Below are 16,178 nucleotides of genomic sequence, written 5' to 3' on the forward strand. Positions count from 1 at the left end.
TGAATGAAAGATCTGGAGTTGATACAAACCTATCGAACCCACATTTAGTAGCTGTTCACTGGAACTCTAAATATAACTAAGTGACCAAGACAGTCCGGTATGCTTTTAAAATGAAGGAATGCGCTGGCCAGCTCAGCAGCATCAAAAAGCATGGAAAACTGTGGAGAGGATAGCTTACGTGCATGATGGCAAAATTCTACTCTCAAGAACGGGAAGGCTTGATTAGAATCTGCTTGAAAGCATCAAAAAGAAATTCTTTGGACAGATGAAATCAACATGAACTTTTACCAGAATGGAAAGAGAACAACATGTACAAGGAAAGAATCAGCCCATGGTCCAAAACATACTGCGCTGTCTGTCAAACGTGGTGAAGGCAATATCATGGGTATGTATGGCTGCCAGCTGAACCAGGTCACTTGTGTTTATTGATGATGTGAATGCTGATAGAAGTAGCAGGATGAATTATCTGTGCAGAGGATAATGACTCGGGCATACTGCAAAACAAACCCAAGAGTTTATCAAGGCAAGGAAACAGGATGTTCTTCAATGGCCAAGTTAGTCACCTGATCTCCACAGAGTGGAGCATGATTATCAGTTACTGAACACAAAGCTTAAGGCAGACACACCTACAAAGAAGCAGCAGTTGAAAGTGACTTCAGGCAGTCAATATAGTATCTATATTTATGATTATGCTAGTTTGGCTGCTTTCTTTTGAGCATCAAGTGCAGCACATTTTTAAACCCACTGTAGATTTGCACTTCAATCACATCTTAACTATTTGACTTAAAATTCACAGTGGTGGTGTATAGAGGTAAATGAAAAAATAAAAAAGGATCATTATCGAAGAACTTATGGACCCAACTGTTGCTTTATTCATCCCAGAAAAAAAATAAAAATAAAGGTAAATCAGAAAAACATAATAAATAGGTAAAAAAGACAGAATGGTATAAAAAACAAATATCTGAAGAATTTAGAAGCTAATCTGAAATATAAATAAATGCGATAAAGTAAAATAATTGTACATTTAAATAAAAAAAGTTTATAATTACATAATATTATTTGATTAGTACAATATTTCAAAATGAAAAAAGCCAATGCAGAATTTAAAACTGTTAAGTGTGTGGATACCTGTGTTTAAAAACCCACATAGTCAAACATTTAGAACATTTCAGTCCAGCTCTGCAGTGCTGTGCGCATTTAAACACAGACACAGAAGCATCACTCCCGTTTTATCATCCGCATCATGTGACAAGATGTTCTGCGTGATTTGCGTCAACTGCAGACACTTGCTGTCAAAGACCTATGTTAGATCATCCCCCACACATACACACCCCAAAACAACACACAGTCCTTTATAGACGGAAATGAGGTCAGCTCCCTGTAGTGTAACTGCTGTTTTTTTTTTACTTTGGGATGGTCTGTGATATATTGTCTCTAAGATATCATGAGCACATTGAAATGATCCAGATAAAATTCCTGAGAATTACATCTTCATTTGATTTCTTCTACTTCTTGTCTCCCTTATTTTTTGTGCAAACACATTTAGTAACTAAGGAAACACACAGATGAGGTCAAGTTATGGCATGTCTGTAACAAGTAGTACTTGGACATTGTGTGTAGGCCGTCTCAGTGTAAGTTCAGTGTGTAAGTTTTTCTTCTTAACTTGAGTAAATTAGGTTGAAAAAATTGAGGGAATGGATGAAGAATGGAGATGATCTTGAGGAAGGCTGCTGAACAGCTAAAGCACCAATTATTGATAGCACATTGCCTGTACGTGCTAAGTGAATGTGACTGGTTGCTCCCCATCATTTAATGCTGCTGGCATTTACACTCTTAGGTTATTCACTGGCTCTGGGATTTGTGTTTTTCACTGTGAATGTGAGAGAGCAACAGAGAGAAAGACAGTGAAAGAAGGACCAGGACAAAGGGACTGCCATCAAGAGTGTTTCTCAGGGCTACATCAACTTAATTGCAAAACCTGTTATAATCCATCATGTTCCTTATAAATCACAGCTAAGAAAACTGAAGCAGGATGTGAATCTTGTAAAGTCTGTCCAAAACAGTGCAGATAAAGAAGGCATGCACTGTAGGGCTTAAAATTCATGTAATGCATTGGTGTTTGGAAAAAACAGAGGTTTGCTTAGTTTATCTCTCATTTTCACCCACTTTCATTTTCTACCACTGTACAACATTGTGCTGCTAGATTGCCAGAGAAGCAGTAATGTCCACACTAAACAGTATCTAGTTTGCTACCATTATACAATTAGCACTTTTTTGACAATAGGACATTATTATCTTTGTCATATTTTTGTCTTGTCCTCTTCTGTATCATTGCACTTCCTGTTCCTTTACCCCGCGTCCTTAGTTCACTTCATTTCTTTTCCACCCTTTGTTAGCACAGCTTAGCCAGAGCAATTTAACTTTAACCCCCACACTCCACGTGATTATAATGTTACGTTATCCATTGAGTCTTTTCTGTCGTCCGTAGCTATGATCAGAGGGTTAAACTTTTCACAGTCAGTTAAAATGACTCTCACTCAAGTCAAGTGAATCCAGGCCTGGGTTGACGGGAGAGAGCAGTAGGAAAAAACAGCATGGAACTTCCATAACCCTAACCTTAGTAGTAATGCTTTCTGTGTGTGGCTGCCACCTTGTCTGGCTCGAGGAAGCTATTTATATAGCTGCTGGTCTCACATTACCAGACTGGTGAATCTAGGGTCTAGGTGAAAGCCTGGGTCGTACTCTATGTGTTAAGTATAGGAGTATGGACAAAGATGGACAAGCAGACTTATTTGACTCACAACAAGTAGGCATGCAGAATGGTACCACCCTGTAATGACCATTTGTCAGGTTGGTATGTGAAATTTCATTGTGTACAGTTGGTGGGTCAGACATTATGTCAACCTCTAGTGCCAAATAGTCCTCTTGTACTTTATCTGTTTAACCTTAATCCACTGTTCAAGCGTGTTTGAGGGGGTGTGCACGCGCCCGTGTGATTCCTGGTGTTCCATGGATGTTTTTCCTCGGCACCGGCGACTTGTTGTCGACACACACACACACGCTCGCACTACCGTCGGGATTATGCTGCTAATCTCTCCGATCCCACAGCGAGCGTGCACACCCATGCGCGCGTGCAGATGCGCTGACATTCTGCATTGTGGTCTGAAACGGTATCAGTTATGCAATGTCGGTCATTACTTGGAGCCGTCAGTTATGTCAGTGTGTCGCAGTCACGCTAGTTTGTCAAATGTGCTTTGGCAGAAAAGTAGGGAGATTTAACAACTGCTGCATGTAATGCATCCTGAATTCCGATGATGCATGCATACTTCTCCAAAGTATCAGTGCAGACAGTTTAAGCCTGAAAGAAATAAAGCCAACACTTTTAGGTTCACTGTAAATTCTGCTTTTAGCTCCAGAGCTTTAATCTTTGGATTGTTTAGTTTCGATACATTCACTGATCTGACTTCTCAACATGAATACATATTATGCTCAGACGCTGACTTTACTGCATTTTTGCAAAGTAAGAGCAGAAATGCAGCATTAGGGATTCTATGTCATTCCAGGTATTTTCTTCATCCATCCATCCATACATCCATCCATTCTCTGCATCTTAGTCTTCCCTTTTTTGGGGGGAAACTGTCTATGCAGAGAAGCCTGAACTACCTCAACTATGTTATTTTCTATGAAAAAAAGATGGGCCTTTTTTAGTACCAGGTGACATTATTTGAAATGGCTTATTCACAGTACAAATAAAATGTTCAAAAACAGGCTCAGCAGGCATAAATGAAAAAAAACTACCTTACATGATTATTTTTTCTACCAGTGTAAAGGACAAAGGAACCAAAGTTTGCATCTGGGGGCATGGCCTAAATCTTCCATGAACATCATGAATTGCCTGAATGTACCATCTGAAAACTGCATACAGTGTCTCAGTCAGCATAACAGCTGCAGCGGTTAGCACATTTTCAACTGGTGGGACAAATATAGCATCAAAACTTGTTGTGTCTGTTTATGTGAAATACACTGCCACAAATGGCTGTGGTGGTGTTTATTTGTATTTGTATTTTTTTTTCTCATTAAGATGTTTTTAGTGGCTACGTGCATAAGGAAACAAAGCATCACTGAAAACTGCCTCAGTTATGGTGACCTATCTGAACAAGAACAAAAAATTTGACCTCTGCTCCCCGACTCCCAAACTAGTGGTGTTTTGAATTATTCTTAATTTCCTGTTGGTCTCTCTCTGTGTGTCTCATCATCTCTACAAGCCTTTGACCGTCAGTCTCTCACATGCTTTATCTCAGTGTGCACAACCTTATTCTGCCTTCCAAGACTAGTGTTTAATAGGACCCTTCCCCCCTGGTGAACAATGATAAGCTAATGGGCAGGGAATTGCTCACTATTTAACGGACGTGTCTGTCAAAAGAAAAGGGATTGCTGTGGAGTGAACACCTAGTTTATTTTTAAACAGATAAATTTGGTGGGTGGTGTATGCATGTGAGCCATTTTAAGCAGTGCCAGATTATTGGCTTGCTATGTTTGTACTGATTGGCCTTGCAGAAGGTGGTCAATTATTGCAGAGCACCTACTTTGTAAACTCGCATATGTTTGAAAATACCATTTGAGGGTTTTTTGTTGTTGTTGTTGTTGTTGTTGTTGTTTCTGTTTTTAAGATCTTATAGATGTTTGGTTTAATTTTATCTCAATGCAATAAACAAAGAGTGGTTTTGTGGTAGTAAAACATGTTCTAAATCTAACAATAGGAAACAATCCATTCCAAGGATCGGGTTCCCGAGCACAAACAGAGCAATATGGTGTATGCGGTTAAGTGCCAAGAGGATTGCTGGAAATTAGACACTGGGGAAATCAAACAACCACTGGCTAAGTGGATAGCACCACACTGAACACTCTGCAGTCTATTTACACCTACCGTTCAGTGGCCAATCATTCAGTGATGAGGGTATGCACATCCTCAGCAAGAGGAACACAGAGCAGCATTGTTTTTATTTTGTTGGTTTTATTAAAAAGTTAATAAAATATGGCCCCGTCATTTTCCCTGTTCAGTATAAGTCTTACTTACTGTGTGAACACATGTATTTACTACCTAAATGCATTAATAAATGCAGCATCAGTGAGTGCGTAACAGAAAGTGGATGCTATGATTTCTTTTTTTTAAATAGCCATTTTAAGCATTAGCATTATTTCACCCTTTAGATGTTTTTCCCTCTACATGAGTGGGGCTTCCCACTTGAAAATGGCCCATCCTCCTCTGCTGATTACCTAGTATCCTCTAGCTGTGGGAGTGTGTGTGCATATGTGTGTAGCCTACATGTGAGTGTGTGTATGCGTATGTGTGTGAGTGCTTAAGCGACTTTAAAACGAGAAGAGCCACAACTTCCTGTCAAGTATATATTTCCTTTTGTACTTGGAGAGTGGCTTAGCGTTGCTGGCACCCAAACAAACACACACACTCACACACTCCAGTTTACTGAGTCAAATGGAAGAGAGTGCTTTGTTTGTATTATTAGCTGACTATTAGGTTAGTCAACTGGAAACATAATGCTCTGTTACAGGTGACCTTTCTCGCTGTACAGTAGATGTGTCTCCAGGGCTGTGAGACTTTGACTCGGTCGGTTCCCACTGCGAGTGTTGTGGTTGTTACAGTGAAAATCCTCACAATGTTGTTTACACCACAGCTGGTATCAAAAACAATACTCAAACCATTTGCTGTGATTAATCACGATTAACACTGAAGCTTTAAGCAAGTGAATATTTAAGTGTGAAAACTCAAAATTAATGTCTATATATGTCAATATCTATAAGCGTCTATCTATACAGCTAGATCAAAAGATGCACTTCCAACATAGCTCAGTGAGACCGACTAGAGAGAGATGCACTGCAAGTTAGAACTGAGTGTTATGTGCTGACATTAAACTTCCTGCAGTTCCTCCTCAAGTCTACTTTTTTGTCTGTTTTTCATAACTAGAAGGACATGGGTTCATAGCGCATAAACAACTTTATGCTTTGTCATAATGAAATGCCTGACTCGCAGAGCCCTATAAAGCGCGCCTCCCACTTCTAGACAGCTTTCAAAGTAATTAAACAAATTTAGCTGTGTCACTTGTATTTAAAAAAGTACAATAAATATTTGAAATGAATTCCAAAATGACGTGTTAATTTAGACAGCACTAATTTATACATAAAAAAATTGACCCTCTGAAGTGGCTTTAGCTGGAAGCTTCACACCTCCTGCTATATGTGTGTATGTGAGTGTTTTGTGCGTCAGCATCTATTTGTCCACTCTTTTTTTAGTGATGCAGTGGAAGAAAAGTCTGCAGTCTCTTAATACACATGTGCAATAAAGCTGTCCATTAGAAGGTGCTGGTAGATTGCATTCAATTTGACGCACAAAAGAACAGCATACCTTTCCTGTCTGCTGTCTGCCCTTCGGTTTTCTCCTTTCTCTTTGTTAAATTTCATTTCCTATTTCTCGCACAAATCGCGAAGACTTTATCCAGGTCCTCCTACCCTATGGTCCGTGGGTGTGAGTCACATCATTATCAGTGAGAGGGTGCTGAGAGACGGTCAATGTCACCTTCTCTGGTCTGCAGAGCTTGTTCTCCACTTTGGCGTTTGAGGGGGACAATTGCCTTTAATTGCTTCACTTCAGCGCTGGCCTGCATAAGGCACTTAAAAGACAGAGAACTTGGTTGCCACTTAATCAGTGAAATGCAAGGATTCTTGTTATACACACAAACCCACTCCACTGGCTGGAATACACAACTGAGGCTGTGGACAGGATGGGGGTCCTCAGTGGGCGACTGAAAATACAGCTACAGTAAATGAAGGTGAATCACTTGCTTGTAACTGTTGAGGCAGTGTGCACAGAAATCACTGGCTCTGATGTTGAAATAGATGGCAGAGTCCATCTCATTGATTTCCACGTTCTGCTTATAGAGTTGCCCTGAGCTCAGAGTCTTCTAGATGCATGCTAATGTCAGCTCGAGGGACATTAATCATTAATACAACACCAGTATGTGTTTATTGAATTTGCCTTTGTGCACACCATGTGAAGCTCAGCCATGTGAGCTGACATAATATGCATTTCAAGACGTGTCAGAACCAGCAAAGCTTTGTTTGTCAGACTAAAGCTTAGACAACATATTTAATTCATGTTAATACGAAATACTAAGACGTAGTTATTCATCGGCTTATATTAGACTTGTTATTGGATTCTAGTCTTTCACCGATGGATAGAGCGGATAAAAGATTTTTAAAAAGTGCACATAGTGTCATGCGCATATTATTTTCGTGAAATATATTGTTCTTGTGTTTTGTGTTAGACCTCAGTAGCACAGGCTTAGAAATCACTTAACCTCTGGTTGCTGCTAGTTGCAAAGAGGTTGCTGCACCACACAAACCTACTTGTGATTGCTTTGGTTGCTTGCAGATTGCAGTGGTCACACATAGTTTGCATGAACTAGCGAGTGTTTACTTTTCTGCAAACACTCGCTGTTTACCCTCTGAGCTGTAGTGAAATTTGAAAAATTTAGTAAACCAGGAACAGAGGATGTTCACCTTGAGATTAAATGCTGTGTGTTATAGATGCAACCAACTTATTTCAAATTGCACAACTTTAACGTTGAAGGCAGACCGTTTCAGTTTTCTGGTTTTCACAATTTCACTACCAGTTGGCGAGCAGTTAGCAAGCGATTGCAGACAAGTCCCGCTTCCATGCAAACTGCTGTCGACCATGGCAACCAAAGCAATCACAAGGAGCTTTTCCATACAGCACCTTGTCTTTATCACCAATGAAAAAAATAGCTTTATAACTATTTCACAAATTGTTTTAAGTTGTGTCTCAGTTTGGGTTGATTTTCAGGACTTGTTATTGGTTTTACACATTTTAAGGTTAAGACAAGTTATTAGCTTAGGCTGGTTTAGGTTTGGGTTAAGGTTATCTTTAGGCCAGTAGATATATTTAGTTCTAGTTCTGCACACTGAATGACTGTATGGGATCATGGATCATTATGGGGTCAGTTTAACCAAGCAAGCATTTCCTGATGCAGTGTTGCTATTATTATGCTGTTTCACTAAAATTTCTTTTGTAAAACACTGATTAAAAGAAATGTAAAAATGTACGTGGACGTGGACGTGGATGTGTGGGGGTGTCAGATGGTTTGTTTTTTTTCAGCAAACACTAAATAGTTTATCCTATTTTCATCAAACGTCACAAAAATTTCATTCGCCTTATGTCTGGATTGAAGGAATTTCCATCTTACATCATTTGTCCTGATTACAGCTGCAGCTTGACTGCAGCTTTAATTGCACTGACAGCCTCCTTGTTTACAGTAAATTCTCGTATATGGCATTTGACTGTGTGTGTGTATGAACGTCACAATGTCTGAAATAGTTTCCAACTACTTCCCTTTTTTTTTCAGAGTTGTGCATTTGTGTGTGCATGCACTTGTCTCCAAATGTAGGCACAGGAATGCGTGTCAGGAGTGCTCATTAAAACTCAATGCCGATTGCCGCTGTACGACTGCCACACAGTTCACCACGTCTTGCCAGGAAATCAAGGGGGCGAATACACGCAGCTCTACCTCCTTGACTGCCAGCAGACCATAAAAAAGGCCATAAAAACAGCCACTGTAGTTAATTTAGTCCTGTCATGTTCATAGCGACTGTAGAGTATTTTAAACAGCGGAAACACAAAAGCTTTTAATCTCAGTTTTGTCATTCAGTGCTGACTCATGGAATCTGCTAATGACATCTTTCTTTTTTTTCTTGACTGTTCTTTGTCACCCCCTTTTATCCCCTTTTGTTCTTTCCTCCACCACCTTCACTTTCTTCTTTTCTGCCTCCACCTGTCCTTTGATAGGCGAGCACCTGCGCATCTGTCCTCAGGGTTACACCTGCTGTACCAGTAACGTGGAGGACAAACTGGCCTCGCAGAGCCGCACCGAAGTGGAGAACGTAATCAAAGATGCCGGGCGCTCCTTACAGATCTCGCTTACCGGACAGTACAAAATCTTCGATGGTGAGCTTTTTGTATTTATGATGCAGAGTATATGTCTGTGTATTTTGTTTTTTTCATTTTAAACATTCACTGACGCAACAGACAAACTGACAAAAAGCGAAGGAGATCAATGATAGTTTATCTCAAAGTCTACAAAGTTTACAAAGATCTGCTGTCATGCTTCAAAAGGAGCAATTTGCAGTTAACTTTAATTAAAACTTTGTTTCCCTTTTGCTTTGATATCAGTAAAACAAAGCACGATTTAATGCAAAGAGTCAGAACCACAAAAAATGAACAAAGTCATTTAAACCTCTGGTGGCTCAGTGGTTTAAAATGCTTCATAGAAACTGACTGAGCCCAAACAAAGGATAAAGACAAACACATTTCACAGTGAGTTGATAGCGTTCTACATTATTTAATGTGTGAAAAATGTTACTTTTTGTACAGCATGCAAATGGTTCAATCAGTTGGAAATCATTAAGTAAAGTGTCATATCATGTTAACTGTTGAACACTCTTGTATATCCCATCAACAGACTAAAATTAAGATACACTACAGTGTAAAACAGCTGCGCCATCCTTCATTTCTTTATATTTTCTTTTCAAGGAGCCATACTTTCTTTTCGTTTTTTGAATAGCAGTTCTCCAGACTGTCTGAAGGCTTTTCAATGTTTTTCTTTTGGCATTCACTCATTTTCAGTCTAGCCTTTGTACATGATAATCATTATCGAAGTAATGGCTTTTTTGTTTGTTTCTTAAGCCACTTAACACTGACCTGTGAATCATTCAGGCATTCAAGGACTTTACTTGCACCCTGTCATAAAAACACATAATTTATTGCCATTTCTTTTGTATGTAATGTTTTTGCACCAACAGGGTGAATCCTAGAGCGCTGAAAAATGTATCTCAGCATTGTCCTTAAAAAAAAATTGGGAAAAAATTAAAGACCTGACCTGAGAGATACCTGGTCCTTCAGTTGATCCAGTCCAGCCCAGACTTCAACATTATTGAGGCATTGTGGGATCATTTTCAGAGAGAAAAGAGTAAAAGCTGCCAATATACAAAGAAAAGATTTGAATGTCCTTCAAAAAGTCTGGAGAACTAGTCCTGAAGACTACTTAAAGACATTATAAGAACTTGTGCCCAAGAGAGTTCAAACCGAGTTGGAGAACAAAGGTGATTAACCCAATATATTGACTTTCAAATGCATTAAATTCATACAGTCTCTGTATTTCCATTTATATTTGCACATTTCGATAACTCACTGCACCTAGAGGTTTGGAAAGTACTATATAAGATTATTATTATAGTCTCAATCACTAAATCTGCTCTACACCTTGAAAAATGATACAATAAGATCATAATAATATAAAATGTATGAGATTTTAAGTACAATGTTATAAGTCTGAGGGATGGGAAGAGAGAGAGATTAAATGAGTGCATTGGTACACCAAGGCAATTATTTGTGTGTAATGACTTGCTCCAGTTAATAGAAGGGTGTCTCTGTGCTCCACTTCTTCCCCTTGGCCAGACTGTGACAATGGATCTGTCAGCCGAGGCTCTGAGCTTGGCTAGTTAGCCTGACCTTTTCAGATCACAGTGATTAGTGGCTGAGAGACTTTTGTTTACTCTTTTTCTATTGCTCTGTGTCCTTCGTTCTCATGGACCCTCCTTTTCGCTCACGGCGCCGTTGCTGTGAGCCACCCCGCTCCGAAGCAAAAGTACACAAGCACACAGAAAGCAATCCAAGACCTACAAAATTCTCTCCATTTTAGCTCGTCATCCTACAGTTCTTGAACTTTCCCATTCTTCGGGGAGACACTTCATTTAGCACAGCAGAGCCAGTAAACAACACAGTCCACAGACGCACACATTTAAGCAGCACTCAGCTACAGTCTCTAAACATTGTAATGATTTGCATCCAAAAAATTCTAAGATAAACACACACAGACGCACACATCCCGAACATGGTTGGTTGTGTTCTGTCACAATGAGGTCATTTTTGGAGCTTGTTTTGTGTTTGTGTATGCTTGCCAGACATGCTGTTATAAATGTTTGATAGCTGCTGTTGCTTGAGACAGTAAATTAATTAGACTGCTCTGTTTTGTTGATCACAAATGTAAAAACATTTGTACAGCCTCTGTTCCCCACCCACCGGACTCCTTTCAGTTTTGTTTTTCTCTGCCTGTTTTTCGTGTTCCCTTATCTTACCCCAGTGAGCATCATATGGCGATGCAGAGCTGACAGAGGGAGAAGTATATGTGTGTTGGGACCTCGAGGCCTGAAAACCATCTGCTAAAGGCCGTCTTCTCAAAGAGAGCTGAACGATAGACTGGGGTTAATTGGACCATAATGTGTCACACTTGCAACCACATGACCAGCAGTTTGGCAGGATAAAACAATTTTTTCCTAAAGACATCCTGTTGTTAGCCTTTGCTGTTGTGAAGTGGAAAATAAGACACGTTACTTCTATGTCAGACTACGGTTAAACCGCTACTGTTACATTTTCTTTTGCATTGGAGTGTTTTAAAAGTGGGGTGTCTGGATCAAGAGTCCTAAACATGAAGTATTTTTGCAAAGTTAAGGGAGATATGGTCAAACAGATGAGGAGAAGTAGATTTTAGCCATATTGAGAGGAGCATTATTTGTTCAGTGACTTGACACAGTACCATGCTTCCAGTCTCTCCACATCTGGCTCTGTTTAGCAGGGTGTGGGCTAGCTTGCACCATGTGGCTAAATGTAGGGTGTTACTCTTCCAGCCCAGAGAAGTTAGGCCTTTTTAGATTCAGGAACTCTGGAAGAAGCACCAACCAAGCCGCAGATTAGAGGACTGCCATATTCACATCAGCTGACTCTGGGTTTGAGAGACTGTACACTGCATATATGCAACTATATGTTTAGATGTGTATGTTTGCAGGTTTGTGATTTATTCTGTGTCACTATGATTGGCTGTAAGGGATTTTTTTATGTAGCATTAAATGAGTAACCAGTGTTGGGAGAAATAAAAAATTAAAGTCAAACAAATACTTGTCAGTGAGAATAGAAATGAGGGCAGAAATGAAGCAACTTGAGGGATAAAAGAGAGAGAAGGAATGCAAAGGCAGAGTGTGTGTGTTGGGGGGGGGGGGGGACCAGAAAGAGACAGCAAGATGGGATTACATATGAAAGTGAGAGGGAGAAGGTCAAGAAGAACAAAGAGAGTGATGGCACCAAAGGGAGCTGTGTGTTAGATGGCAGCCAGGTGTGTTTAACAGATGGAAACCTTAAACCTGGCAGGCACTGTTTGGCCTAATAGTGTCATCAGTGACATCTGGATAATTGTGTGCACACACTGTGCATGTGTGTGTGTGTTGTGTTATTGGCTGTATATCTCAAACATACAGCTTAATGCAGGAGTGTACTTTTACTGTATACGAAACTTGTTGGTACAGTGTGAGACACACCCTGCCCCTACAACATTCTCTATACAATTACAAAACCCCTGTCATGATCCTGCTGCTTTGCAGACTAGAGCTACTCTAAGACTTGGCTTGTCTGGACCGTGACCTAAGGAGTGTTTCTTTTTTCTTTCTTGCCAAAACTAATAGAACTCCCATAGATCCTTCTATTTAATTTTCACGGTCATCTGATGAATTGTTATCTTATACCACTGTCATATGAGTTGATAGCTTAAGCATGTCTTTAAAGTAGTAAAGGGTGTATTTTCAAACCCATGAATGTGGATAAACTGGCCACGTGTATGAGGTATATAAAAGGTGTAGAATAAAGCAGAATAAAGAATGTCGGGTTAAATGTGGTTTATAATCTCAAACACTTTGAGTGGTCAGTATGACTAAGAAAGTTCTATATAAACCCAAGTATGTGACAAACTAGGGTGCTTTTGGACCACAACCTCATTTACTTTCTTTTACTAGCTCAGGAGGTAGCAGGTCATTTACAAATCAGAAGGCTGGTGGTTTGATTCTTAGCTATTCCAGTCTGCATGCCAAATATTCCTGGGCAAGATAGATAAATGCAAGATGCTAACCTCAAGTTGCTCTCTGATGCATCCATTGGAATATGAATGTGTGTGAATGTTAGATAGAAAGGTTCAGCATAGAAAAAAGTGCTTGTGTGAATGAGTAGTAAAAAAAGGCAAGGTCTATGCAGTGCTTTGAGTGCTCAGGTAGAGTAGAAAGGTCAGACAGGCCTAGAGACCTGCTGGTGATCCCCTGGCAACGTAGGAAAAAATGTGCGTTCCACATCCAGTTGGAGAATATAAGATACAAACATGTCTGCAAAAACTCGTCATTTATTCTCTGAGCTGTGGGGAAACTTGAAAAAGTGCGACACAAAATCAAAATTGAGAACATTTGCCTTCCCATGCAAACTAGTAACAACCGGGGTAACCTGTTAGCAATGTCAAGGGGATTTTCGATGCAGCACCACATACCTCTTTGAGATCAGTTTCACATTAGCTACTACCAGCAACCTCCAGGAACCACTCACAACCTGTCAGGGACCAGTGGTTCTCCAAAGCATGTTCATTCATCTGATCACAAAATCCCTGAATTGTACACTTAAGTTGCAATGTTTTTTTATTTAGTCAGTTCACTTGCACCTTGTACTAAACCACAAAACCTTCTAATTTCCTGCTTTTAGGGTCACCTCTGATGATGTCATGAGAGACAAGGACATCTACTCCCATTGTGGTCCATAATCGGTTCATTTTATCTGCATGCAAATCATGTCAGTGGAGACCTGGAGTAGGCTGGCCTAATTATGCCAAACACATTACTCACCAGGAGCGATGACGCCTAGGAATGATAAAATTTAAAAAAAGGGACAAAAGTGAGAAAGGGAGAGAGGAATGTGCGAGGAAGGATGGTCTTGAGGAATGCAGTGGAAAGTAAATTAAGGGAATAAAAGAGAACAAAATGATAATGAGGATAAGCAATGGTATGGACTTTTGGTGGAAACAACCAAGGGAGAGAGAGAAAAAAAAAAGTCTGAAAAAGAGAACCAGCTGGATAAGGAAGAAACAGCTTTGGGTAAATGGTGCATAATGCCAGCCAGGGAAAATAGGAGGGGAGACAGAGAGAAAGTGGAGTAAAGGCTTTTGCAGAGGGCCTGCTGATAAACGACGTGCATTATGTGATGTGTCGGCTTGTTTAATATAAGAGGCTTTTTAACGGCATCTAAATTCTGACTAAGGGGCTCGCAGTGTTCCTGGAGCACAATGTGTGTGATAAGTGTTGTTATTGATGGAGAGCCAGTCTGATTCATAAACAGTCTAATGGCTCCCAGACTAGAATTTGTGCATTCACTGCGCCCAAGTCAGCAGTTGTTTGTTTATGCATGTTTTATTTATTTATTTATTTATTATTATTGGTAGTAGTATACGTAGGAGAAGGGAAGTAAAAGCACCAGAGTGCATCACTCAGGTGTGTCTTGCTGGTTATTTGGATATTTTTTAGCTAGCAGTCTATCACAGAGCCATATATCTGTTTTTCATTTAGATTCATTTAGTGGAAATTAGGCTATCGGCCAAGGGAAACACATTTTTAGTCTTTTTTCCTCTATAATTTGAAAATAATGTTATCATTTAGAAACACTGTCAGTTGGAGGTCAGGATAGAAGAAAAACCTGGAGCAACTGTATCATTGCACCAGTGTTTAATACCCCAGGAAACTATCTGAATGCTCAGCCATCAACCAACAAAAATTAAAAGCATGACCAATCAATTTATATTTTAATGTAGAGGGCATCAGCAGTAGAAACAGACACAAATATTCCAGTATTAAAATATGTGTTCAGCGATAGCAGATGTACTGAATGTCCTCTGCTTTCTCATTTTATTTTTTTTATTCTATCTCTGCCACCTGATTTCCTCCCTCCTCTCTTGGCATATGCTTCATGGTTTGCTCCCCGTCTCTCTCTTCTCTGCCAAAGAACCATCAGCTAATGTGATTTTTCAGCACTTGTCAAACGGACAAACAGAATCAAGGCTGTCAAATAAGAGCGAAATATACAATTGCTGCCTTGGCAGCACCGTTTTCTTCTTTTATTACCTTTTCATTCCTTCACTGATCTGTCCGATCGGCCCCTGTCAGTACGTGGTGCTCTGCCAAAACACAGCTCATCCTTCACATCCTTGTGTTTGCTATTTACGACCATACACTAGCTATATGGGGGTGAGTGGATGAGCTGCTGTAAGTACAGTATGCACAAATTAAAGTAGATGAGAATTGGAATTCACTTCTACTTTAATTATTTTGCCATTTTGTTTCGATTATAATGTTATTCTGTTGTAAACAATTCTGGGATTGGAAGTATTTGCAGTGTTCAAGCGTGGTCACAAGGGCTTTGAAACATTTTCTGCACATGCCAGGAACTGTTACCTTCCAATTAGAGGAAACAAACGCTTAAGTTTTACTGGAGACTAGAGAGAGAGGAGGTGATAATAGGCACACTGCAAAAGAATTTGCACTTTTAAAATGAGCCTAATCATGAACCTATTTGTAATTTTGTTTTTGTTTGTTTTTATTTTGCTTTTTTCATTCAGTGATATGGTTTCCATGAGATCCAATTTTATTAGACTGTGGTAAATGTTCCCAGGCCCATTAAGCCCATCGTATGAGTGACATAATACTCAGTCAGTTAATACCCTGATGTGAGAAAACCATTTGAGATCAGTCCAAGCTCTAAGAAAGAGTGATTGGCAGCTGGGGTAACATCACTGGTACCTTTCTCTGAATCTTCTGTCAGTGACACAACTTGAGTAGTAGGGAGAGGATTAAAGCCAGACAGACGGTCACGTGAAGAGGGCACATGGAAGGTGAGGCTGTTTGTCTGGTTTAAAGGACTGTATTAAAGCATGAAAGAATACAGGGGGCTGTAGAATAACTGAGCGCAGACATACAAGGTGTTAAAGCGCGTGTGTGTGCGTGCGTGTATGTAATTTAAGGAGGTTACAAAGCATCCAAATAAGAGAAAGTAGGAATAGACTTAAAATAAGCTTCTGACATGTCAAGGTGGCCTAGATGTGAAGCTCAGAGTGATTACAAATGAAATCATTAACTTCCCACTCAGCGCAGGAAGAAAGTCATTAAGACACACATGCTTCGCTTAGCTCACGCGTGCGTGTTAGACAGTTAGAGAGATGAAAGAATGAAAGCAAGAA

At 39.8% G+C, this 16,178-nt stretch overlaps 1 protein-coding gene across 2 annotated transcripts in view; it reads left to right on the plus strand.

Annotated features, from left to right (window-relative positions):
- gpc1b (glypican 1b) overlaps nt 1-16,178 on the plus strand; it is a 61,255-nt gene that overhangs the window by 26,655 nt on the left and 18,422 nt on the right. For both annotated transcript variants that reach the window (XM_086273282.1, XM_086273281.1), the window contains exon 4: nt 8,879-9,037. In XM_086273282.1, coding sequence (XP_086129408.1) covers nt 8,879-9,037 — 159 coding nt within the window. The remainder of the gene's footprint in view (nt 1-8,878; nt 9,038-16,178) is intronic.

The sequence above is a fragment of the Aulonocara sp. 'chitande type north' Nkhata Bay genome, linkage group LG18 (genome assembly GCF_057382095.1).
Source record: "Aulonocara sp. 'chitande type north' Nkhata Bay isolate Kocher_YH1m ecotype deep benthic linkage group LG18, A_spYH_male_GT1.1, whole genome shotgun sequence".
Taxonomy (NCBI): domain Eukaryota; kingdom Metazoa; phylum Chordata; class Actinopteri; order Cichliformes; family Cichlidae; genus Aulonocara; species Aulonocara sp. 'chitande type north' Nkhata Bay.